This window comes from Amphiprion ocellaris, chromosome 11 (assembly GCF_022539595.1).
Source record: "Amphiprion ocellaris isolate individual 3 ecotype Okinawa chromosome 11, ASM2253959v1, whole genome shotgun sequence".
In the NCBI taxonomy this organism is placed as follows: Eukaryota; Metazoa; Chordata; class Actinopteri; family Pomacentridae; genus Amphiprion; species Amphiprion ocellaris.
This window is the reverse complement of record NC_072776.1, coordinates 8,297,714-8,321,932: the sequence shown is the minus strand read 5'-3', so window position 1 is coordinate 8,321,932 and position 24,219 is coordinate 8,297,714. Positions and strand designations below refer to the sequence as shown.

Below are 24,219 nucleotides of genomic sequence, written 5' to 3'. Positions count from 1 at the left end.
ATGAGCAGATTAGATTTTTTAACAGGTTGAGATGTAGATTTGATCAGAAGTTCCTGCTTATAGTAGAAGGTATTCTGGTTGAACGTTTAGTAGCGACAGTGTTTGAATTTTTTTTAAGGCACTGCTAGCTGAACACTGAAACTGATATCATATATGAGTATAATAATATTGATAGTAATAACCATTTATTGTGCAATTAATGCATGAGTTGTGCTTGACCTTCTAAAGGAGAGATATTGATTCAGGCATTAACCCCAGGTTCTGGTGGACACACATCACAGCTAACAAAGGAATAGATTGACAGGTACAGAGTGGGAAGAGGGTGCTAGGAGGGTTCTTTTTACAGGGTGCGGTTCTTGGAGATTGGATGAATCATGTGCCAAGAGATATGGACATATCTGTGCACCAGCTAACGGGAGAACTAAATCTAAACCGCAGTTTATCCCCACCTTTAGCCAACCACAATTCAACATTTGAATTATATGTTTGTGTTCTGCAACCAATCACATTTCATCATACTCCTACATTGTGTGACTTTTTATAACATAGTTGACATTTTTGCTGTTTTCAGGCCTAAAATCAACATGGCAGCCTATAACCAAACACCACATGGCATTTTTACAGAAAGATTCTTCTAAAATATTCTATATACAATTGAGTAAAATTGAAAGTTGTGTATAAAGATATTGTAGTAAATCTGTTGACATGTGATAAATCCACACTACTTTATATTAAATAACCAAGAAAGTCTTGGAGTCTTGCCAGTCTTTTCTTCAGGAGGAAATGACATCATGTGGATCAGGTCATGTGATCTGGAATAAACACACTTCCTTGAGAGGTGTTTTTGTAATGGGGAACTTAGTTGAAAGTGATACAATTTGTTATTTTCCATATAAAATTTGATATACTGCCAAAAAAGAAATATCTGTCATGATTATCTCAACTTAATAAAAAGAATACAATTAAAACAATTTTTGAATATTATTGTTTAGCTAATCAGAAGGTGGTTGTTATTAAATTTGGACGGTTATTTAGTTGACATTTTAGTGATATGCAGTCATTTTTTATTAATGTGATTTTTTTCAATCACAAATAATTATGTAATTTGTAAAGACATGATCAGAATGAACATAAAAACATATTTTTTTCATTTTTTTTTACTTTAAATAAAAATGTATGCAAGATATATCCCATGGACTTCAAAAGTTCCTCAATTATATATTGACCCATAAAATTCATTGGTGATGTCAGACTTTATCCTTTTCTGGGAGGCTGTTCCAAACAGAAAAGGTAATTGATCAAGAATTTTTGAGACACTGATATTAGAAAATAAAGAGCTTAATTGGAGAGAAGTAGTTTGTCTTATATCTCAAATAACGAGTTCTCACAATAGGTGTTTTTTTTTTTTACATTTTTACATTTTACAGTGCCATTTTAAGCAGTGTAAATTTGAGCAATTTTTCCTCTGGGATCCATAAAGTTTTCTGATTCTGATTGTCATAATAAATGCAGAGGCAAAAAAAGCAGCTCCACAAACTTTGTCTGCACAGGCTTCACTCACTGAAGCGCTTTGTGTCTTTGTGGGAGAAGAAAAAAAATCTGTAACATTCAAAACTTTTCCGTGAGTTCCCCTTAGGGGGGGAGAAAGCGTGCGTTGACGGTTGACCCTGCAGTTATGAAAAGCAGCCACAGCTCCGCTCAATGAAAGCATTCTTCATTCCGTGCGGCTGACCAATAACTTTTCTTCCTTCTGCGGTCCGTGTTTGACGCGTCAGCCAGGCGCACCCACTGCACATCTCAACCCCTCCGCAGCCAGCGACGGAGTTTAGTTTGGATGGACTCACGGAAAGACTACACATGCTGCCGAAAAGGAGTTTAAACAGCCGAGAGAGAAGGACGAGGCCCAGCAGAACCGGAGCTCCGGAGGCGCAGACTGCAGCGGCTTTGATCAAGCTCTAATAAAAGAGAGCGGGTAAGCGACGCACTCAAAGCCCGAACAAAAAACACTTCATCCCATTAGTATGCCAACAGTGTGTATGTGGTACCGACTGCAGCTATTACGAAGTGTGATCCTCTATTCACAGGGCATGTATTTGTTATAGAAACCAAGTTACTGCATAGTTTACTGAGATTTGTCTGTAGATATAGCAGGCTCTACTGTTTTTTTTTATTTCACATTTGACCCAGTTCTTAATTGTTGTTCTGTAAGTTTGCTATACTAAAAGAGAATATTGTATAGTTTTCTCAACTGTTTGACATGTTAATATCTACATTACTGTATGTCTTACAACTTCTGTGCTTCTTTTACTCCTTGATTCCACAGTTTCTGGTTGTTCTGCTTCTCTTTTCAACAAGTTTTATTAACAAAGTTGTAGATTTGTGTCATTATTAAACACTATTACTTCGTTATCTTTGAGACTGCTGTTTAATTCATATTCTTAGTCTTGTTCTAACAGATTAAAACGTCCTTTCTAATACATTAACTTTTGTTTTTCAAGGTTTAATAATAGGCTGCATATGGATAGATTTTTGTTGTGTAATGGAAACTAGAAATAGCTCCCAAAAACATCTGTCTGACTTACACAGCCTTCAGTAAACTTGCTTATTAATGTGATAAACTGTAACTGTAACTGTATAGGTGCCCTATTGTGATGATACTAAACAGCTGATACAAGCAAACCTTTCATCCAGATCTTTTGGTGGCTTGATAAAGATGAACAATGGAATGCATTTGTTTCTTTCATTCTGATACTAAAGTCTTGCATGTCTTGTGTAACTACAGTATGTTGGTTCCTCCCTGTTTACTTTCAGAACTAACCACATGAAACACACTGTGAGAGCGCTTTTTGCTTCATCTGTGTAGCATCTCGCTGTCCACAATGTTGATTATAATGGATGTTGACACAGTGTTCCAGGGTTGCTCAGGACACACCCAGCTTTAACTTCCAACACAGGAACGGACTGAATGACCGGAAACAGGGACAAGATAGGCAGTTAGATCCTTGCGGAAAACAACCCGGCAAAATCACAAAGAGCGTGAGGTGAGAACATGTGTTAGAGGCTGGGTATAACACAGGGATGTTTTTGAAGGTACGGCGTTCACAGGAATGCTTCTAATCATGAGATTTCCTTCCCACAGATAACTACAGCACAGATCCTTGCAGCAATGGGTGACTCCGATGAAGACTACAGAAACTACACCTATGATTATTACCTGGAATATGGCGACTTGGAGGAGCTTGAAGTAGACCATAAGCAGAGGGAAGCAATGCACATCATCTCAGTGGTTATCTACATAGTTTCCTTTGTGCTTGGCCTGATCGGAAACGGAATTGTTATCTGGGTGACAGCGTTTAAAAGCAAAAAGACAGTCAGCAGTGTTTGGTTGCTCAATCTGGCCATGGCAGACTTTGTGTTTGTGCTTTTTCTGCCCTTCTACATTGATTACATACTGCGGGACTTCCACTGGGACTTTGGTGTGGCCATGTGTAAGATCAACTCATTTATGTCTGTGATGAATATGTACGCGAGTGTGCTCTTTCTCACGGTGCTCACTATAGATAGATACGTCTCTGTGGTCCACCTGAACTGGTCGCAGAGGTATCGCACTGTGGAAAGAGCCTGGATGGTGTGTGGCTGCATATGGGCGATAGCTGCCACCATGAGCTGTCCTGCCCTGATCTTTCGTGACACCATGCGTTTACACGACAAGGTGGTGTGCTTCAGCAACTTCCTCCTACAGGGCGAGCATTCATCAGCCCACACAGCACTCATGAGACACGTCACAGTTGTGGCCATTCGCACCACTGTGGGCTTTCTTCTGCCATTTACTGCCATAAGTGTGACAGGCATACTTTTGGCAATCAAAGTGAATCAATCCCGGGGTTCCGTCCGCCTGTCTAGCTTTTCCAAAGCCATCACTGCGGTTATTCTGGCTTTCTTTTTGTGCTGGGCACCTTTCCATATTTTTAGCTTGATGGAGTTGACTATACATTCCTCACTTTACCTACACAACGTACTAAAAGCTGGCTTTCCTCTCGCCACGAGCTTAGGCTTCTTTAACAGCTGCATTAACCCCCTGCTGTACATGCTGCTGGGCAAAAAGGTGCGTCACATCCTCAAGCGCGCCTGTCTGAATATAACAAAGAGTTCACTCAGAGAGCTCAGCCAGTCGATCTCTGCCACCGAGATAGAATCTGTGCCGGGAGTTCATCAGGACGGCGTCCCGGAAGATTCTGTGGTGCTGTCAACTCTATGATTGCAACCATCCCCACACATGTGGGGTTGTCCATGAAAAACAAGTGGTTAAGACTGAGTATTACTAAAGCCTAAATATGGAAGATTATCACAGCTCTTCTTTCCAGCCGTAGTTTTAAGGTTTTCCTATGTTGTTTCATTGGGACAGAGTCTTGCCTTCTTAAACTGACAATTATTCTCAGTGAAAAAAAGCTAAATAGAACTGTATATAATGTGCACATGGTGTTAAAATGTATTAAATCTATAAATCACATTTATTTTGCATAAGCCAAGTTAAGCGGAAAGATAAAAAACAAAATAATTTAGGTGATTTACAGAATCAATCTGCATTTATTTTGAAATAATCATTTTTACAACAAATATTTTGTTCCAGCTTCTCGGTTGTGAGAATCTGCTGCTTTTATTTGCTTTCTATACTTAACTACCAGCAGTGTCTTTGTGTTTTGGACTACTGCTCACACCCGACGAGCAATTTGAAGATCTCCTTGGATGATTGTGATGATTTTTCAGTATTTTTTGGCACAGAAGAAAATATTTTTAGTTGAAGCTGCTGGTCAAAGGCATTTTAGATATTTACTGATTTATTATTTTTTACCCTTTTGGTTTCATGGTGGCTGCTCGAATCATGTATGGTGTATGTAAGATTTTTTTAAAACTAGCTATTATATTGTAATATATTCAAAGCAAATAGTATCTATGTTAATAAATGTGTTCTTTAGAACATTGCTGTCCTTTGGGCGTCTTCTTTTCTTTCATTTGATGCTGCGTTTAGAGAGGAGGCTTTGATGTTTTATGTACACACAGACTAGACTTTCCTGGAGGGTTTAGAAAGTATGCACAGGGCTGACATAAATCCAGATGTGCATTTCCTATTTCCTGAGGGTCTGTTTACAAACTCAGTCATTTCCTGCATTTTTTCCCCCTCACACTGACTTGTAAGGATTACATCACTGTTAAATCACAGACAGTGAGACTGAAGGGATTGTATGTCTGTGTGAAAAGATGGACTGAAAACAAACTGTTTCTTTAGCAGGAATGCCCATTTGGCACTTTGTAGATAATTTCACACCCTCCAGATTGTCTCTGGACAGATGTCTTTGTAGTGACTGAAAATAAATGTATATTCAAACCACTGATAGGATCTGAAGGACAAGCCGGGCTGCGCTACATCACCGCAGACTGTCACAATCTAGTGTGGGTGAGATGATGTCAGGAGGTTTTTTACATTACTTCATCTGTCATGCCCACTGCTGCTGATTATTGTCAGATTAGCCAGCATTTACAGAAATGCAGCCCTGCTGTTTGGATTATGGTATACAGGATTACTTAATCCGTGACGCAGCAGAATAGTTGAGACAGTGCGCAATCTGCGTCGCAGGCAGTCTCAAGAGGACAAGGTGAGTAAACGGTCTATACAAATAAGATAAAACTAGACGATTGTACCGCGGACATTACAAAAAGCTTCTTTACATGTGGGCACAGCGGTAAAGTTGAGCTCCTGGATTTCGGTGGAGGTTTGTTACGTTTGCATCGAGCTGCGTTAGATTAGACCGGGCAGATGACTATGATGAAATGTTAAAATACCGCTAAACTCGGTGGCAGTTTGTATCACTTGTTAACGCTACAATAACAGTGTAGTTAGCTAACAGATATTAGCATGTGGCATTTCGGTCATTGTAACGGTACCTACGGTTTGCGTGGTATTACGTAAAATTTACACTATTTTTCGGGATGTCAAAACATGAACTACATAATTATATACGTAATGTGTACGCTGAATAATACAGACGTGTTCTTTTTTAAAATGATATATCAGCTTCTTTTTCGGCTCCAGTGATAACCAACGTTAGCTAGCTTACTTCTGTTATTGTTTTGGTAGCCGCATGGAGGCTAACTTAGCTAACGTTTATAGGTGACGCATCAACTCTGAGCATCTTAAAACCCCGTTAAACCTTGTGAAAAACATGTCAGTTTGTAGAGCTAACGTTAAATCTTACTCATGATGCTGTCTTTCTGACTGTCTCCCAGCATGTTGCGTTTGCCCATTGCCAGCCGTAGTCTCATCCCAGCAGCTCTTGCCAAAGGAGGGGCGGCCGCAGCCCACAATGGTAACAATATGCCACTTCATCAAATGATTAATTGACCCTGTGTTTTGTATTTCTGCACAATAGCCATCTTGTCAGTTGTGTTGAAGTACTAAATATATTAGTGCCTAGCACTCTTGTTACTTTGCACCATTGATGGATTACAGGCGGGATTACAGATCTGCCAGCTACCACATTTGGTGCCAGGGTGTTGGCTCAGGTTAAATAATGGCAGAGTGTGTCACTAATTTGTCAAGACTGTGGATCACCAAGACTGTATTTAAATATGTTGCAATGTACATGACACAGTAGGTTTCATTTTAAAAAATAACTACCTGTCCCTGAAGGAGACGTTTTCATGAAAGTGTTTTCTGTCTGTGTTAAAGCTCGCACTGCAGCTACTGCAACAGCAGCTGCCAGTAACCTCCTGGAGGTGTTTGTGGATGGGAAGCCTGTAATGGTGGAACCAGGGACCACTGTGTTGCAGGTAAATTCGTGCATACAGTTCCTACAAAAGTGGTACATTTTTACACTTCTTTGCCATAGTATCCATGCTAACAGTGTGCTTTTATTCTGTTAAGGCATGTGAGAAAGCAGGTATGCAGATTCCCCGCTTCTGCTACCACGAACGCTTGTCAGTTGCTGGAAACTGTCGTATGTGTCTTGTGGAGATAGAGAAAGTTCCTAAGGTATCTTTTAGGCAGCATGTGTCCTCTGTTTCTACTCTAGAAAGGTATGCATGTCCAAGACAGGGCTTTGACTTCCTATAACAAGCAGTAATTATTTTTCATATATCTTCTAGCCGGTGGCAGCTTGCGCTATGCCGGTCATGAAAGGTTGGAATATTTTAACCAATTCTGACAAGACAAGGAAGGCCCGGTAAGATTGATTTTACTAGTAAAAGGCCATTTTTGGCTTTGTGATATGACACATTTCTGTTGTAGAGTTAATATTGCTCTGTAATTGTATCGAACTGTCCATCTGCCATTCTTAATAAGAAGATGATCCACATCTATTTTCTGGAGGATTTTGGTCACATTAAAACTGTTGTTTAATTTTACGCAGAGAGGGTGTGATGGAGTTCCTACTGGCTAACCACCCGTTGGATTGTCCAATTTGTGATCAAGGAGGTGAATGTGATCTACAGGTAAATCAGAAATAATCACCGCTTCTTTATAGTCTTGAGTGTTTGTATAAGATACATAATTTAGTTTGGAATTTAGATATTATTAAAAGATTACCTAATGAGATATGTAATTTTGTATTAAGGACCAGTCGATGCAGTTTGGCAGCGACAGGAGCCGCTTCACAGAGGGCAAAAGAGCTGTGGAAGACAAAAACATTGGCCCCCTCATCAAAACCATCATGACTCGCTGTATCCAGTGCACTCGCTGTGTGCGGTGAGGCACACTCTAATATTAAGTAAGTTGAATTGTATAAATTTGGAATATTAAAATGTGTAATTATTTATTTTTTGCTTCTCCAGCTTTGCCAGTGAGATTGCAGGTGTGGAGGACCTGGGCACCACTGGCAGAGGCAATGACCTACAGATTGGGACTTATGTGGAGAAAATGTTCATGTCAGAGTTATCTGGAAATGTCATTGATATATGCCCAGTGGGAGCCCTAACTTCTAAACCATATGCTTTCACCGCCCGCCCATGGGAGACCAGGTTTCTACTTGTGCTCTACATCTTGATGTATTTTTAGGGGGTAGAAGTATGCATTTGCGCTGATATGTTCTTTTTGGGTTTCTGCAGGAAGACTGAAACCATTGATGTTCTGGATGCTGTGGGTAGTAACATCGTGGTGAGCACTCGTGGTGGTGAAGTGATGAGAATTCTGCCTCGTCTTAATGAAGATATTAACGAGGAGTGGATCTCAGACAAAACCAGGTTTGTTTCATATGACAATAAGGCCACGTCATAGACATAGATTTGTGTATCATGTTTGCATCATTGCTGATCTCATCACTGCTGTTTCCACCCTGACAGGTTTGCTTATGATGGACTTAAGAGACAGAGGCTTACTCAGCCCATGGTGAAAAATGAGTCTGGGCAGTTTGTTCCAACATCCTGGGAAGATGTGCTGACTCGAGCTGCTGGAGCAGTATGTTACTCATGACTCAACAGCCTCTAGTGATATTTCCATATCAAAACAGTGATTTAAAACTAGTGATTTTGATATAGCTGACCTGCATAACATCTGTTTTATTTGACAGTTGCAAGGAGTTGAAGGAAATGATGTCGCTGCTGTTGTCGGAGGAATGGTGGATGCAGAGGCTCTCATTTCCCTGAAGGACTTGCTGAACCGTTTGAATAGCGAAAACCTGTGCACTGAGGAGGTATTCCCTATGAATGGAGCTGGGTAAGACCATACAAAGATGGAAACTGATTGTAGTACAAGAAGAGCAAGCACTGATGTTATGTTAATTATTTTACCCTTGGCTTTTCTAGATCTGACCTACGTTCAAACTACCTGCTTAATACTGGGATTGCTGGCATTGAAGAGGCTGACCTGCTTCTTCTGGTCGGCACTAACCCACGTTATGAGGCCCCTCTGTTCAATGCACGGATTAGAAAAAGGTAAGTTGCTGTAGTTACATTATCTGTAGCTGTTTAATATTGGCAACTAGTATGTCCGAAGAGATGGTAAACAACAAACGTCTTGTCTTCAATATGATATTGTCTCTGCTTCAGCTGGCTTCACAATGAGTTGCAAGTGGCTCTGGTGGGAAAGGAAGTGGACCTGAGCTACACATATGATCATCTTGGGGAGTCTGCCAAGATCCTGCAAGAAATTGCCTCAGGAACCCATCCATTCTCCCAGGTCGCTCTCTGGGCACTCTCAGTTATGAATGTCATCAGTCACCTAGAAAGTCTCTTCCTAATTTCATGTTGTTTATCTCCTCTTGCAGATTTTGGCTAAAGCAAAGCATCCCGTTGTTGTAGCTGGCAGCAGCTGCCTGCAGAGAGAGGATGGAGCTGCAATAATGGCTGCTGTGTCAACTATTGCTCAGAACGCACGTGTCAGCAGTGGGGTGGATGAAACCTGGAAGGTTCTCAATGTGCTTCACAGGTCAGAGTCATGGAGTATTAGAGGAAATGCTTTTGGTCGCTTTCGATAACACTACAGACAATTTTACTGTAATACACGTGCTGCTTTGCCTTTGTCATCAGGGTTGCCAGTCAAGTGGCTGCACTTGATCTTGGGTACAAGCCTGGAGTGGAAGCTGTCAGGAAGAACCCACCCAAAGTGTTGTTTCTACTGGGGGCTGATTCTGGCTGCATTACTCGCCAAGACCTTCCCAAGGATAGCCTAATAATTTATCAAGGTCAGCTTTTTTTTTTTTACTTCACAGCAGCAGAAGCTCAGTGGTAGCATATCTTATTTACAGTACTTAATTTCATCAAAGGCAGAGAGTGTAATTCCTGACAAATCATCTTGTGAATTTACAGAAGGGTGCCCAAGGAAAAATATGAGTAAAGTGAAGACACCAAATGAATGCAGATGTTTGACTAGAGTGCAAAAGAGATTACTGAATGGTTTAATACGTATGAAAATGCCTGAAGCACATTTTACATGCTTCACAGTCATATTTTGGACCAAGTCTTAGACAGTGCCCTCCATTACCATCATCAAAAATTCAAATAAGGAAATATCCCTACAGACTATACTAGTGTGACTTTATGAAAAAGTTTACATATTTTTCATAAGTTATTTAAGAGGTTGAAAATGTAATGTATTCTATGCTCCTAAGTTTTTTGTTTGTTTTTTGGCATTTTTGTTTTAATTTTGATTATCATGGCTTTTAGCTCACAAAAACCAGAAATCAGGTGTCTCATAATATTAGAATATGTCATTTTGCATTACAGTACATTATTGTTTTTATAGTATAAATGCCGTGCATATCTCAGTCCAGTTCAGTACATGCAACCGTAATCATGGGGAAGACTGCTGACTTGAAAATTGTCCAAGATGATCATCTCTACCCTCCATGATGAGGGCAGGCCACAGAAATTTGGTCCCGAAATGGCTGGCTGTTGGCAGAGTGCTGTATTAAAGCATAATGATGGAAAGTTGACTGGAAGGGAAAAGTGTGGTAGGAAAAATTGTACAGAAGCAACAAGGGTGGCAGCAGCCTTGACAGAAATGCCATGAAAAGTCAATTCGAGTACTTGGGAGAGTTTCACAAGGAGTAGACTGAGGCTGGTGTCAGTACATCGAGAGCCACCAATGCAGGTGGAAGATTTTAGAACTCTTCGTGCTTCTCTTGCTCATGAGCTTTATGGAAGAGCTGATTTCCTTTTCCAGCAGCACTTAGCACCTGCCCACAGTGCCAAAACTCCTACCAAATGGATTGCTGACCCTGATATTACTGTGCTTGATTGGCTAGTCAACTCACCTGAGCTGAACTGCAAAAGAACCCAATCTGTGGTATTGAGCTGAGAAATTGAGATGAGAAACATCGTAGCTGAAAATCACTATCAAAGCAACCTCATAACACTTCAGCAGTGCCACAAGCTGATTGCCTCCATGCCACGCTGCAGGAATTCATGGTAAAGGAGCCCCAAAAAAGTATTAAGGGTCTAAATGTTCATACTTTTCAGAAGTTGACATTTCTGTCCTATCGGTCCTTTTTAGATTGAGTTAGAAAATACTCTAATAATTGGAGATACTGGAATTCAGATTTTCATGACCTATAAGCCATAATCATCAAAATCTAAACCAAAAATGGCTTGCAATATTTCACGTCACGTGTAATGAATATAGAATATATGAAGGCTTTCCTTACATGTGAAGGAGCCCTAAACTTGCTTAATTTCACTACTCTGTTTTGTAACTACAAAGGTCACCATGGTGATATGGGTGCACCAATGGCAGATATCATACTTCCTGGAGCCGCATACACTGAGAAATGTGGCACCTATGTGAACACCGAGGGCCGTGCACAACAGACAAAGGTGGCTGTGACGCCTCCAGGCATGGCCAGGGAGGACTGGAAGATCATCAGAGCCATATCTGAGGTGAGCTGCAATACAGGCCACAAACGTGCTACATTAAACAAAACAAGTACAACTAAATGCTGCATATTTCTCCATCCCCTTTAAAGCTGGCGGGAGTGACTCTGCCATATGACACTCTTGATGAAGTGCGTGATAGACTGGCCGAGGTTTCCCCAAATCTGGTGCGATATGATGACGTCGAGGAGGCCAATTACTTTAAGCAGGCCAATGAACTGTCTAAGGTCAGTAGTTATCTTCCTCTACCATGTGTTTAGTTGGTAATTGAGAGGAAGCTAATACAGCTTGATTCACATTTTGGCTTGTAATGTTAATTTATCTCAGTTTGCCATGCTGTTCTACATGATGATGGTGGTATGTGGCTTATCTCTTTCAGGCAGTGGACCAGGGTGTCCTAACTGAACCTTTAGTCCCTCCACAGCTTACTGTGAAGGACTTTTATATGACAGGTGGGTTACCAATACTCTGAATGTTTGTCTTCTCACAACCTAGGCTAATATTTTCATTCCAAAGTCTTTCCAAGAATCAAGGCGATGTATCAAGTACCTAACTCCTCCTCAGTGAGCAGTACTACATCAGGCATTTTGTCTTTCCAGATGGAATAAATCCAAACGTTTCCCAACAGCAGTGTTATTGTTATTATCCTCCCTGAATATAGTAATAGTTTAAAGTGTCATGTATTTAGAAGAAGCATTCTTTCAATTCCAGCTCAGCAAACTTTGCCAATTTGACTAGCTCATGTTTATTTCTTTGCTGTTGAAGAAAGTGTTCTATTACTTTTGAAGATGGGAACCCACATCACCTACAGTGATCTTGAATCTCTTGTAAACAACTGTTAACTTAGCAGCCAAGCATATGCAGACAGAGCACACATATTCAACAAAAGTAATAGGAGTGTTAATGACAGGTTTTTAATTGCCATAATTAAGGTTTAAAATCCCCTTTTTAAAATTAAATGCATTCAGAATCAGTCATGATAATTCTTAAAAATTAGATTAAGCTCTTACTCTGGATATCGCAGAAACAGAAGGGCTTCTGTTAAAAGGCACCTCTTCCAGCTGATGGAAACTGTATAGTTAAAGGTATTAAAATGTTTCTGTTCCCACAGCAGTACTGCTATTTTGGTATTAAAAGTGATGTTAATTTGCCTTGGAGTCAGGGAGTGGTTAAAATCAAGAGTTTATCTCTTTGTGAACATGTGTCCAGCAATTTTTACAGGTATAACACACATGCAGAAAAAAAAAAAATTTAAAAATTGGCTTTTCTGTATATTTTTTCAGAAAGCGTGATTGGATACACAGTGGAATTCAATAGTGTTCACAAAATTCGTATCAAAGTCAGAATATTGCACCCAAAATCTCAATAAAGGCCTGAATTGTCCTTCACATCACATTCCACAGTGATTAAGCATTCTTGTAATGTACTAATGGTCTCAGAATAATTATATTGTCATTACAGAAAAAATTAGTTAGGTTTTATTTCATTCATTGAGAAAAGAAAAAGAAAGCAAAACAAAAAAAACACTTCAATAAAATACGAAAACAAAAGTTTCCAAACTTTTGAATGAAAGGGAGCAGAAAGAAGAATAAACTTATGTAATCTGCCCCTTATAACAATAAGTCAGTTTGTAATACAGCATTAACAAAATGGCTGTAAAATCTGAGAGGCCTGCAAAGCCACTCTCACTCACATCAGAGTTTTCTCTCATAGCAAACATTCTGATATAAAATTACAAAATATACCTAAATTGTAGTGACTAAATAACCTCTGTGGCTAAATAGTGTCACAATTTGCCAGTTTGTAGATTTTTGCAGTAGCTCTTTACATTGTACTTTACAAAATGATTTATTAATCTTTTTTATTTGTTTTTTGTTAGTGTTTTAATTATGTTTAACTGTGTTTTGTATTTGCTGATGCTTATTTTGGCCAGGACTCCCTTGAAAAAGAGGTTGCTAATCTCAGTGGGATTTCTGCTAGTTAAATAAAGGTTAATAATAATAATAATAATAATAATAATAATAATAATAATAATAATAATAATAATAATAATAATAATAAAAAGTATTATTAATAGTAGTAAAAAATAATTGTAACTTGTAGTACTTAATGGAATTTGAGGTGCCATGACAAAATTGCACCTTAGTTTAAAGTTGATAGTCTCTGTTTCCTTGTTAATGACAAAATTAAATGTAAAACATGCATCCAGTGCATTCCTGCAATTTTATCATTTTATTTGTAAGATGGGCCAGTTTTAAATGTCATTGTGGTATAAACAAACAGGACTTTTCTAGTTAGACCCAGTTATTATGATAATTTTTTTCTTCTGCATAATTTCAGTGTGCAAATTTTAAACCTACCCTCAATTTTTACCCACAGATCCGATAAGCAGAGCCTCCCAGACGATGGCGAAATGTGTGAAAGCTGTCACAGAAGGAGCACAAGCTGTGGACGAGCCGGCCATATGCTAAAGCACAATGGATAGCAATCCAGTTCTGAAAAATGATACGCACAACTCGTATATTTGCACATTCCTAGAAACATGTTTATTTGCACCTGTGTTTTCCCTTAGATGTTTACCCATAGCAGATGCCTCATTATCTAAATGCACTATGAAGCTAACATACCTGCAGATACATGTGCAAGTGCTACTTAAAGAGTGAAGATGTCAGCTTAGATTATTATTGCAACTGACATTGACATTTTAGTAGATGTGACCAAAGAAAAACTTGTCTTCCTGTGAAATTACCAGCGTTAAAAGTGTTACGAATCTATTTTCATGAAGGTATACAGAGTTTATAGTATTTTAAGTGTAGCTATTTGTAAATGTGATACAAATTAATAAACTAATTTTCTCTAGCAAGCTTAATGAATCTGTGCAAAACCCCTATTTAAGTTTGTTCTCTAAAAAAAAAAAAAAAAAAAATCTAAATATGTGCTGATGCAATGCACTTTGCAGTTCTGAGTGATAATTACCCAACTTTTCCAGTCTGGAGCTCTTGTGTCTGATTGGCACGTGGTCCATCATTAGTGAACAGCCGGCAACAATGTGGCAGCCGGGCTGATAACTCATTCATATGGAGGATGATGGTCGTGGACCAGGTGGATTTTACACTGTAACACTTGGCCGGACCTCTCAGTCACTTGTGCTTTAACCCAATTGTTTTAAACGTCCAACATGCAAATGGGACTGGTGTTCACACAAACTGTCATTAATTTCAAAAAGAGATTAACGTGATAGTAGTGCACTGCAGGGGCTTTTAACAAAGTTGAATTTCCAATATGGTAGGAGAGGTTGTTGTTTTTGAGTGGATTGTTGTCATGTCCCCGCAGTGCCTGTAGTGGTGCTGTGAGGAGTCTGCTGTGGATCCAACAAAAATCCTCAGCAGCCTACCTACTGCTTGTAATTTGCTCTGGATAGCCTATATTTACATGCATCCTTATTTCAAGATATACCGAGCTCGATGAAGATCTCCGTTACCTATCCTATCTCGAATATCGATGCACAAATAGCCTAGCTGATTCTAATAGACATTTCGGCCGTCTATCCGGAGCGAATACCTTACACAGCCCATACCAATTCAAGGTAAGCGAAATCGTCTATAGCCTCGACCTCGATTTCTACGCGTACCGATTTGCACAGGCTTTAGTCGGACTCGCGTTCTACTAGAGGCCCCTGTCCAACCGAAGCTAACAGGCCCCGTATTTGTGGCTTATTTATTTTCTAATTTGTGATGAGATCAAATAACTCATTGCCTTAAGTATGTGCGTAGAGTTGTGCAATAGTGATAGTTTTAAATCGTGTATTCTGCTAATGTCACGTTATGTAACGATGGTGGCTGTAATTCATATCGATTATCACGGAGGCCTTCGGGAACAGGCCCTAAGCCTCGTATGTATACCCTTTGTTTGAAAGTATCTGACTATAAATGTACCATGTTTATATACCAAAAAATCTCACGACTAGGGTCCATGAATTATTGTTTGTGTTTCATGATTATTCTTGCATTTTTCGAAATAAAACTAAACTGGAAATAGCCCTTTACAGTGTTACCATTCTCTGATGTTTCCGTTTCCTGGTTAGCTACCGCCTACTAATTTGTGTTTTTAGCTTTGTTGGCTAACTAGCAAATTTGACTTTTCGTGTGTGGCCTATGTCAATAATATGTATTTCTGACTGACGAGGGATAAACTTGTGTCTTTTGGATTAGGACACGGGTGGCTGTTACACTGAGATATGTTTATAATTTCATTGTATAAAGTTTCACTGCTGTCTAGCGGCTCCAAGCTAATGTGGCAACCTAGCTACTCAAATGGTAGTAAGGCTAGCTAACGTTAGTCACAGTTTGTTGCCTGTCCGGTTCTCCCGGTCTAACTAAGTTGTTAGCCCATGCTGATTAAAAGGGGCGCTTGTCCGACCTGTTACTGTGTGTCCAGTGTCACTTCATCTGTCAGAGCCGTAGAGCTCTCAACACCAACTTGAAAACATAAAGTTTAAGGTAGCAGCTAAGCTACAATTACAGTGCGTGCTAATGTAGCTGTAGCGCCCTATTTGTTTGCTTACGAAGCTGTAGCTACATATTTAGAAAAAAAGGGTGCGAATTTGTTGTCCCATCGATAAAGGTTACTTTTCTGTTGAGTTATTTGAGTGCTCAGCTAGTCTTGTGATGATGACAACACACTGGCAAGTCACTGTTTCCTAGTTTTAACTTGGATGGGCAGAGCGGTCTCATACAGTACGAAGTGTTTTAATATATTCATATGATCTTGTAAGTGCCATGTCCAGAGACAATTGAGTAAATTGGGGAAGACATATTCTCTTTTTGCCACCTGTTTCTCAATGATAGATTTTGACAAGCAAAATTGGAGAGCATTAAAGCAATTAGTCAAAATCCAAATTGTTTTGACTATAGTGTTCTCAGATATTTAAATTAGATTCTCAGTGTGATGCTAAATATTCACAGCACACACTCATAGTAGCTTAATAAACAATTCATGGTTAAAGGAAGCAGGTGTAAGTCTTGGATTGTTACTAAATGTTTGACGTGACACTATAAAAATATTTAACCAGCAACTTAAGTTGAATATTTACGCCGAATAACTTATAATAATAGCCATGGATTGATTAAACAATCACCTGTTACAGCTGAAGGGACTATTGCTCTGCCTCTTAGCTCTGTATGTGCATGCAGGGTTGTCTCCTCAGTGTGAAGTGTTAGTGATGCAATTCTTGGTTTTCCCTCCCTTTATCCCATCAGCTGATGTTGTCAAGGACAAGAGTCACGTGATGTATGAAGGCAAACACATACACTTCTCAGAGGTGGACAATAAGCCGTTGTGCTCGTACAGCCCAAAGCTCTGCAAGCAGCGCCGACTAAATGGCTATGCTTTCTGTATTCGGCATGTTCTGGAGGATAAGACGGCTCCCTTCAAGCAATGTGAGTATGTGGCCAAGTACAACAGCCAGCGATGTACCAACCCCATCCCCAAGTCTGAGGACCGCAGGTGTGTATTATTGTTTGCATGTGTGGCACATTCCACTTTGCTATACAGAATATTTATCGGTCATGGGTTTGCACGGTATAGTGACGATGTGTCCTTGCTTTCCAGATACTGTAACAGCCACCTGCAGGTTCTCGGCTTTATCCCCAAGAAGGAACGGAAAAAGAAACATGATGCTTTGGAGGAAATGCGCTCACGGGCTCACCTGGAGTCAGTGGCTCTCAATATAACTGTGCCCTCTCTAGCTCTAAAAGTTCCAAATGGTCTAGATGAACTTCCACCATCTCCCCCACGTGGACGCCTGTTACCCCTCCCTGATGGGGAGCTCCTGGACCCTTTTGCCTTTTGTGAGGATGACACTGATGGGGAGGAGGTGGGTACTCCTCGGAAGGGCAACGCCATCAAGAAGAAACTACAGAGTCGGCTGGTGCTAAACCAGAAACTCTGCCATGACACTGACCTCTTCCAGCCACCCCCTGAGCACTTTAGTCCCTCCCCTGTCCCCCGCGTACATCCCTCCTCACCGCTCAACGCTCATCTCCCACGGCAGCAGCCAGGTCTTCTCCAGCCTCCCCAGCACTCCAGCGTGACTTCCTTCATCTTCCCAGGACAGCAGCAGGGTTTATTATGCAATCCACCACCACCTCAGACGGTCAACTTTCTGCCTCCAGGGATGCCCGCTAATGCAGCACCCAGTCCAGTGCAACATTCTGGGCCATCACTCAGCAGGAAAATGCCTTTCGCTGCTACTCACTTGCCTGTCAGTTGCAAGGACAGCGGCAGTAACAATCAGCGGCATGTGGTCGTCATGCGTCCCACTGTCTTCTCACCTTCTGCCAGCTGCCTGGCCAGGTTGCAACATCTGGTCCAGCTCTGTGCCAAGAGACATCGGGAGCAGGGAGATCTCTTTCCTCATTTAGGTGAGTTATTTAAAATATTTACCGCAATTTTTAAATGCAGATTCGTCCGTATTTATGTTTTGAAGGGCTATCTAAGATAGGTTGGTAGAAAGATGGGTACCTAACCAAATGGAAAAGCTACTCTAACAAGCTCTCTTATAGGATTGGACTGGTCAGAGGACAGTGCTGATGATGACGATGAAGAGGAGGCAGAGAGATTTGCTCCTTTTCAAAGCTCCTGGAGACCACACAATGGGTTGGTCCCTTAATACTTAACCTCATGGTATGCCATTTAACTTCTTGTTATGATGACTAACGGGTGTTTCCTCTATAGGCTGGAAGACGACAGCGGTTCCTCTCGGAGAACACGGCTACTTCGGCTTTGCTCATACCTCCAGGAGAAATACAAGCACATGTGCAGGCAGGAGAGGGCGAGTATCCGCCAGAAGAGATACCGCTATGCCTTCCGCAAAGCATTGCTGCACGCTGCCAGTTACAACCCCGACTGCGCAGGGCAGCTGATCCAGGAGTTGAGTGGTGCCTCTCACAGCTCCTCAGGGTATTGTCACAACATCATATCAGTAATTTGTTCATCTGTCAGGACTCGTATGAATAAAACAAGATTAGTAGATCATAGCTTGATTAGACATCACCACCTGTAAGTTTGAAATCCGCTGTGTGTGAGTGTTATATATCAGTGCTGTTTTGTTTGGATCTTCATCTCCGAATTTCCAATGAACACAACATAATAAATGCGTAGCATTGTCAGTGTTGTTGCTTAGTTCTGGATCTGTTTTTCTCTGCAGTGTGACTCCAACAAGGCTGCAGAGCACAGATACTGGAACCTGCACTGGCAGCACAAAGGGCCAGACCTGCAACAACAGAGCTCTGCCCTTCACTCGACACTGCTTTCAGCGTATCCTTTTGCACCACAACAGTGATTTTACAGCTGGTCGCTACAAGTGAAGAACAAACGCAGCGATTCTGTTATCCAATTTAAAATATGATTTAATAAGTCTCTGTCCTGCGTGCTTTTTGAAAATCGCATGCTGTGATGTACAATATGCCTTTGTGCCGGAGCATCATGACTACATGCCTCCTATCTAGTGTATTGTTTTTTTTCCTTCATTGTTCTCTGTAGACATTCTGTTGAATCGTTCCCAGCAGCTCTTCGCTAGTTGCACAGCCAAATTTGCAGATGGTCAGCAGTGTTCCATCCCAGTGTTTGATATCACGCACCAGACACCCCTCTGTGAAGAGCATGCCAAAAAGATGGTGAGTTCAGGTTTCAAGGGAAAGCAGGCGACATTTTGGGAAATGGGCTTATTTGCTGTCTGCAGAGAGCGCTTGTCATGTCTGTATGCTAAATATGCAGCTTCTGCCAGCAGCCAGTTAGCTTAGCATAAAGACTAGAAACAGGGGAAGACAGCTAATATGTTTCTGTCCAAATGTAGCAACATTTGCCCTCCAGGATGTCCAGATCTCAAAGATTAACAAATTGTGTCTTGTGGAGATGCTAGGAATGTACTGATCCTAAGAAATACACCAGAACAAGAATACTTGGTCATGTTTACATATTGCTTTTTATACAGATTAAACCTTTGAAATGCAATGTTTATATCAGTGGAGTTTTGAACTTTAGATGTGCTGATAGGCACCTGGCCAAGGCTTTCTCCTGTTTCCAGTCTTTGTGCTCCACTAAATTAGCTGGATACTAGTAGTAGCATCACATTTAGCATCAGTTTCCTCATCTACAAATAAGTACATCTTCCAAAATGTCAAACTTTTTCTTTCAATTGTGACTCATCTGTTTGATTTCATTTTATTCATCTCTTCCATTCATCCATCCCAGGACAATTTCCTGCGTGGGGATGGAAACCGTCGAGTGCAGCACCAGCAGCAGCAACAGCGAAAGCCCCGTAAAAAGACCAAACCACCGGCACTCACCAAAAAACACAAGAAGAAGAGGAGGAGAGTGCCACGCAGGCCTCAGAAACCCATCCCTCCGGCGTTGCCGCAGGGGAACCTGGGAATGCCTTCTACGAGCCTAGCAATGCCCTCACAGGCCATCAGGTATGTTACGCCTGCACTATTGCGTTAAAAATTTAGTGCGTGGGGAATCAAGTTTCAAGGAGAGCATCCTCATTCACAGGCTCTTGTGTCACACATTTTAACAGCTCCTTCATTACAGTAGCATTTTGTGTTTCTTACAACCTTTTTTCCATCTTATCTCTGTGGCAGGAGCCCTTCGACTCCAGACCTGAGTACAGATGAGCTTCCTGATGATATCACCAATGACATGGCAGACATTCCAAATGACCTTGAGCTAAACCAGGAGGATTTCTCCGATGTGTTACCCAGACTACCTGATGATTTGCAGGACTTTGACTTGTTTGAAGGTTGCCTTTAAGCTTGTTTTTGTGCACCGTTGTACCTTACATGTGTATACTAGCAAAGCCATCTTAGTCTGTGATGTCATGATGCTAAATGTGGCAAATGTTTGTGCAGGTAAGAACGGGGAGCTCCTGCCCACTACAGAAGAGGCTGAGGAGTTGGTACGTGCACTGCAGGCGATGGGGTCCTACCCAGACTCTTTGGTGTGCCTGTCCTCCATGGGAGACCTGGCCCCTGCTGAAGGAGTGGACCACAGAGCCATGACTGTATTTTCTGGTCCAGTCCAACCAGGCGGTATGGGAGACCTGCTCAACAGCCGCATCCCAACAGAGAACTTCACCAGCCTCGAGCTGGAGGACAATCTACTGCAGTCCACTGGCGATCACTTTCCTCCCTCGCCACCATCTCAGCCCACTAACCAGCCCCCAGCAACGTGCTCCAACCTGACCTCATCTTCATCTGCAGTAGCCCCCTCCACCAACTCCCTGCTCACTCAGACCTCCATACCAGAGCGGACGTTTTCTCGGACACACTCGTCCCACGTCCTGGCCAAGTCGGACGCACCCACATCATCTCCCCAAGGCAGCCACTACAGCAGTGAGCATGTGCCATCCCCATACAGTGACCACATATCTTCTCCCCATGCCAGCTCCTTCCAGACAGACGCCCCTCTGCTGCTGGAAGTCCCCCTCAGCGGGGTTCCAGGACCCCCACGTTCGACATGGAACAACCTCCCTCTCCCCCTCACCGACCCCACACAGTTTGGCAGTCTCATAGGATCAGAAAGTCATCTCATATCCACCTCCCTGTCCACTCCGCCCGCCACCACCCACTCTGTGACGCTGCAGCCCATGGCTGCTCTCTCAGCGATGCCCCAGAGCGGCTTGACTGGTTTAACGACTCCTCCAGCTCCCTCATCTTCCCTGCCATCATCCTCACACGATCTTTTGACTTCCACACAGCCCAAGCAACAGCTCCCTCAGTTCAGCGCGGCCTTTGGCCATCAATTGGCCTCCCACAGTGGCATCCCAAAAGATGTGCAGCCCAGCCACAGCTCCACAGCGCCCCCTGCTGGCTTTTCCATAGTTAGTGCCACCGCTGCAAGTGCCAACAGCACCACACCACCCTTCACGCAAAGTAAATGAGCAGGTGGCATGCAGCGGCTGCATGATGGTCTGTGGGCTCACAGTCACTTACAATCCAGTTGACTGGCTTCTGATTAACCACCCCTGTTCACCTGCTACATGTGTGCAATGTGGTAATAGTGCACTATTTGATAATGAATTTGCACAACCTCAGATTTTCCTTAATATTTTCTATTTTTGTTTCTTTCCTTGTGTAGCCAGACGGTATCTGAGATTTTAGGTCAGTGTGAGTCCACTTGTTTGATGCCTTGTGGTTTCGTCAGCAGGGGGTTACAGTCAGATTTCGTGATGAAATAAACGGGTGAAAATTGGCGGAAGGACCTTTGCAGAGATTATCTGTCACAGTGCTCAGAATTCATAGAAGCCTCAATCAGTGGTCGGTTTTGTTTGCTTTGCCAGTTTAAGTCCTGTCTTAAAATGATCAACTGGACCCTGCCTTGCTCAGATGGCCATTGCATTTATTTTTTTTTTAAAAATTCCCACCTGTTTTATACACTGCTTCTGTCACCCTCTGAAAAACTAAAGTACAGATTGTGACATTTTTGTGATCCATTATGTTTCGAGCTATTTAACTGTTATCATGATATAGAATCTTACCGAGTCAGATTTCACAGTCATATAAATTTACCAAAATACTTTTAAACAGCTGTTTTTATATTGTGTATATTGTATATGTGCTCATTTATTGGTTTGCTCAGACGTCAAAATCTCTGACCTCACCATTGGTTGTGGGACTCTGAGTGGCCTAGTAGACACTTGAAGGTAAATATAGTTTCTTAAAGCAATAAACACATTAACATAACTCTAGCATTGTAAGGTATTTTATTGGTCTCATCACATGTAGCTTACACCTGCTGAATCTGGGCTGGATCAGGACTACATTTTGGCCTCTGTAACTTTAGATTTTACAACAGTTCCACTCAGAGCCTAGGAAGGCGAGTGATCAGGTCAGGCCAACTTCTTCCCTCTGAGCTGATTTTTTAAGGCTAGTAAATTAGCTACAGTGTTATGATGAGGATGGTGATGGCATAATCCAGGGACTTTTAAGTGTCTACTCTCCAAGGTGCTCTCTAGTCCACATATACAATGGTCTTCAGCGGCTTGCATGTCTCGTAAAAGGAAAGTTCTCTTTCAGGACTCCACTGTAAGACAGTCCAGACTACCCAGAGAAAGCTTAGGCAGTGAATTGGTATCGGAAATTTGTACTTTACTCTTCAGCAAGGTGTAACTTGATGGCATAAACTGGTATATTTTGCACGTCTGAGGTAAAACACTGTTTTACTCTGTTATAAAGTGATTTTAAGCTAAAGGATGCAAACATGGTATCTGGTTGTAGTTTTTGGAAAATAAGGACTCATCCACCTGAGAGCCCCGACCCTGTCTGTTAACAACTCACACAGCAGTACTACCGTGGCTTTTGATAGATATTATATTAGACATTTGACAGATTGTCAGACATTGTTGAGTATTAGCTATATAGAATAGCAGTCACTATCTTGGGGTTTGTTGGTGAATTCTTGAGTAGCAATGGATTGAAATTGTTCTTTGCAATGTATTCAGTGGAACCTGTGTCTTGTAGAATGAGTCTCGTTTTTAATGGCTATCAAAATGGTCGTAAGTTCTCTTTGTCGGAGGGATCAATGTTTGTTTGTATGCTGTCATTTTGTTTTTAACAATGTTCTGATGGAGACTGTTTTTTTTGATAGCTATTAAACTCCAGGAAGAAGTCTGAGATCGCATGGGGCAGCAACCATTTGTGAGAGCATTATAATATCATTATTAGATAATGGCCACTAGCTTGATTCTTGGTGGTTTGAATTATTGGAATATATGCATCACTTTGTGGAGAAAAACAGATCAACTTACTATTTCAACATAGATTTGCACAGGAGCGGATGAGGCTGGTAGTGTTTCACGTGTCCCTATGTCTGTCTTGCCTTTCTTTGTTTTTGTTTTTTTTTTTTTGCTTGGACGCTCATTACATGAACAGTTGCCATCATTACCAGCTCTGAGCCTGCACCAGACCCCTCTGTTTCCAGCTGTGAGAAAGCCCAGTTCTGTCTCTCCCTTCCAAAGAGAAAACACAGTCTGAAGTGTAAACCTGTAGCTCGACCGGAGACGACTGGGCTTCTCAGTGACTGCAGTGTAACAGAAACACAGAATACCCCTAGAAATAAGAAGAAAAAAAAGCATCAGGTTGGGTGAAAATGTCTGTTTGAAATAAGCAAGGCAATACTGCTGTATCCACATAGCATGAGATTAGTCGCTGCACCAATTTACTCTGACAACCACGTAGAACAAAATTTACAGGGCTCGTAGGCACATGTAACTGCTTGAATTCAGAGATGGCTGACAAATTCCTATACTCATTGAATGTACTGTATTACTGTTTTTAAAGATAGGATGAGCTAATCTAGTCACCTTTTGTTATTGGTCCTTGTTTAATTTGTCTAAGGTATTTTTTGTATACAAAAGTTTACATTTTTATGTATATTTTTCTTGTGTACAAATTATGTAATATGTGTACAAACACTGTATGTAATATCTGTATATAGTGTGAGAAATTTGATCTTTTGTTTTTGGATGTATAAATAAAACTTGCTGTGAGGTATTTGCTGACATAGTTTCATGTGTTTTTTTTTTACCAAACAGGATAAAGTGAAGTGTGGTTTCATGCATGTAGAAATTAGTCTGTTAGATTTTCAGCTAAACTGGTGCCACAAAAGATGCAAAATGAGGTTTTATATGAAGGTGACAAATAACTACAAAACAGAAATACTAAATGTCCGATGTTCAAGTTTAGATAGCGAAGAAATATATTAAATTACATCTATGTGGTGTGGGTTCCTCTCTTTAAACTTTCCATTAAGTTGTGCAGTATATTTAAGTTGAAATAACAATCTCACCACTGAGTACCA

General features: G+C 41.2%; 4 protein-coding genes across 9 annotated transcripts in view; 3 read left to right on the top strand and 1 right to left on the bottom strand.

Annotated features, from left to right (window-relative positions):
- LOC111586361 (disintegrin and metalloproteinase domain-containing protein 23) overlaps positions 1 to 6,320 on the bottom strand; it is a 39,372-nt gene extending 33,052 nt beyond the window's left edge. For 3 of the 5 annotated variants that reach the window (XR_008603251.1, XR_008603250.1, XM_055015296.1), the window contains exon 1: positions 6,255 to 6,320. The gene's annotated coding sequence lies outside the window, so the exon portion shown is untranslated. The remainder of the gene's footprint in view (positions 1 to 6,254) is intronic. The other 2 variants (XR_008603249.1, XM_055015295.1) reach the window with 2 other exon arrangements.
- cmklr2 (chemerin chemokine-like receptor 2) lies at positions 1,695 to 4,980 on the top strand. The gene is made up of 3 exons (XM_023290308.3): positions 1,695 to 1,972; positions 2,908 to 3,041; positions 3,140 to 4,980. The coding sequence occupies exon 3, from the start codon at positions 3,167 to 3,169 to the stop codon at positions 4,256 to 4,258; it is 1,092 nt and encodes a 363-aa protein (XP_023146076.1). The 5' UTR covers positions 1,695 to 1,972; positions 2,908 to 3,041; positions 3,140 to 3,166; the 3' UTR covers positions 4,259 to 4,980.
- LOC111581913 (NADH-ubiquinone oxidoreductase 75 kDa subunit, mitochondrial) lies at positions 5,403 to 14,220 on the top strand. Of its 2 annotated transcripts, none has more exons than XM_023290305.3 (19): positions 5,403 to 5,654; positions 6,286 to 6,365; positions 6,728 to 6,828; positions 6,923 to 7,030; positions 7,144 to 7,220; positions 7,407 to 7,488; positions 7,611 to 7,741; positions 7,828 to 8,013; positions 8,101 to 8,235; positions 8,335 to 8,449; positions 8,562 to 8,707; positions 8,797 to 8,925; positions 9,040 to 9,169; positions 9,258 to 9,418; positions 9,520 to 9,674; positions 11,192 to 11,367; positions 11,454 to 11,588; positions 11,741 to 11,813; positions 13,741 to 14,220. In XM_023290305.3, the coding sequence occupies exons 2-19, from the start codon at positions 6,287 to 6,289 to the stop codon at positions 13,830 to 13,832; spliced, it is 2,211 nt and encodes a 736-aa protein (XP_023146073.2). In that variant the 5' UTR covers positions 5,403 to 5,654; position 6,286; the 3' UTR covers positions 13,833 to 14,220. The 2 variants fall into 2 exon arrangements, with proteins under 2 accessions (XP_023146073.2, XP_023146074.2); XM_023290306.3 differs by lacking the exon at positions 5,403 to 5,654 and adding an exon at positions 5,707 to 5,771.
- A 147-nt stretch (positions 14,221 to 14,367) lies between these two features.
- LOC111581917 (INO80 complex subunit D) lies at positions 14,368 to 23,920 on the top strand. Its single transcript, XM_023290309.3, has 10 exons — positions 14,368 to 14,947; positions 16,620 to 16,866; positions 16,972 to 17,783; positions 17,925 to 18,018; positions 18,097 to 18,321; positions 18,569 to 18,678; positions 18,904 to 19,037; positions 19,615 to 19,835; positions 20,004 to 20,161; positions 20,271 to 23,920. Exons 2-10 carry the CDS (start codon positions 16,649 to 16,651, stop codon positions 21,299 to 21,301), a joined length of 3,003 nt encoding a protein of 1,000 aa, XP_023146077.2. The 5' UTR covers positions 14,368 to 14,947; positions 16,620 to 16,648; the 3' UTR covers positions 21,302 to 23,920.
- The last annotated feature ends 299 nt before the right edge of the window (positions 23,921 to 24,219 follow it).

Coding starts and splice junctions, on each gene's coding strand:
- LOC111581917 (XM_023290309.3), top strand. CDS start 16,649: ATGTATGAAGGCAAACACATACACTTCTCAGAGGTGGACAATAAGCCG. Junction 18,019..18,096: donor TCCTGGAGACCACACAATGG/GTTGGTCCCTTA, acceptor TTTCCTCTATAG/GCTGGAAGACGACAGCGGTT. Junction 20,162..20,270: donor GGACTTTGACTTGTTTGAAG/GTTGCCTTTAAG, acceptor ATGTTTGTGCAG/GTAAGAACGGGGAGCTCCTG.
- LOC111581913 (XM_023290305.3), top strand. CDS start 6,287: ATGTTGCGTTTGCCCATTGCCAGCCGTAGTCTCATCCCAGCAGCTCTT. Junction 7,489..7,610: donor GAGGTGAATGTGATCTACAG/GTAAATCAGAAA, acceptor TTTTGTATTAAG/GACCAGTCGATGCAGTTTGG. Junction 8,450..8,561: donor TGACTCGAGCTGCTGGAGCA/GTATGTTACTCA, acceptor TTTATTTGACAG/TTGCAAGGAGTTGAAGGAAA.
- cmklr2 (XM_023290308.3), top strand. CDS start 3,167: ATGGGTGACTCCGATGAAGACTACAGAAACTACACCTATGATTATTAC.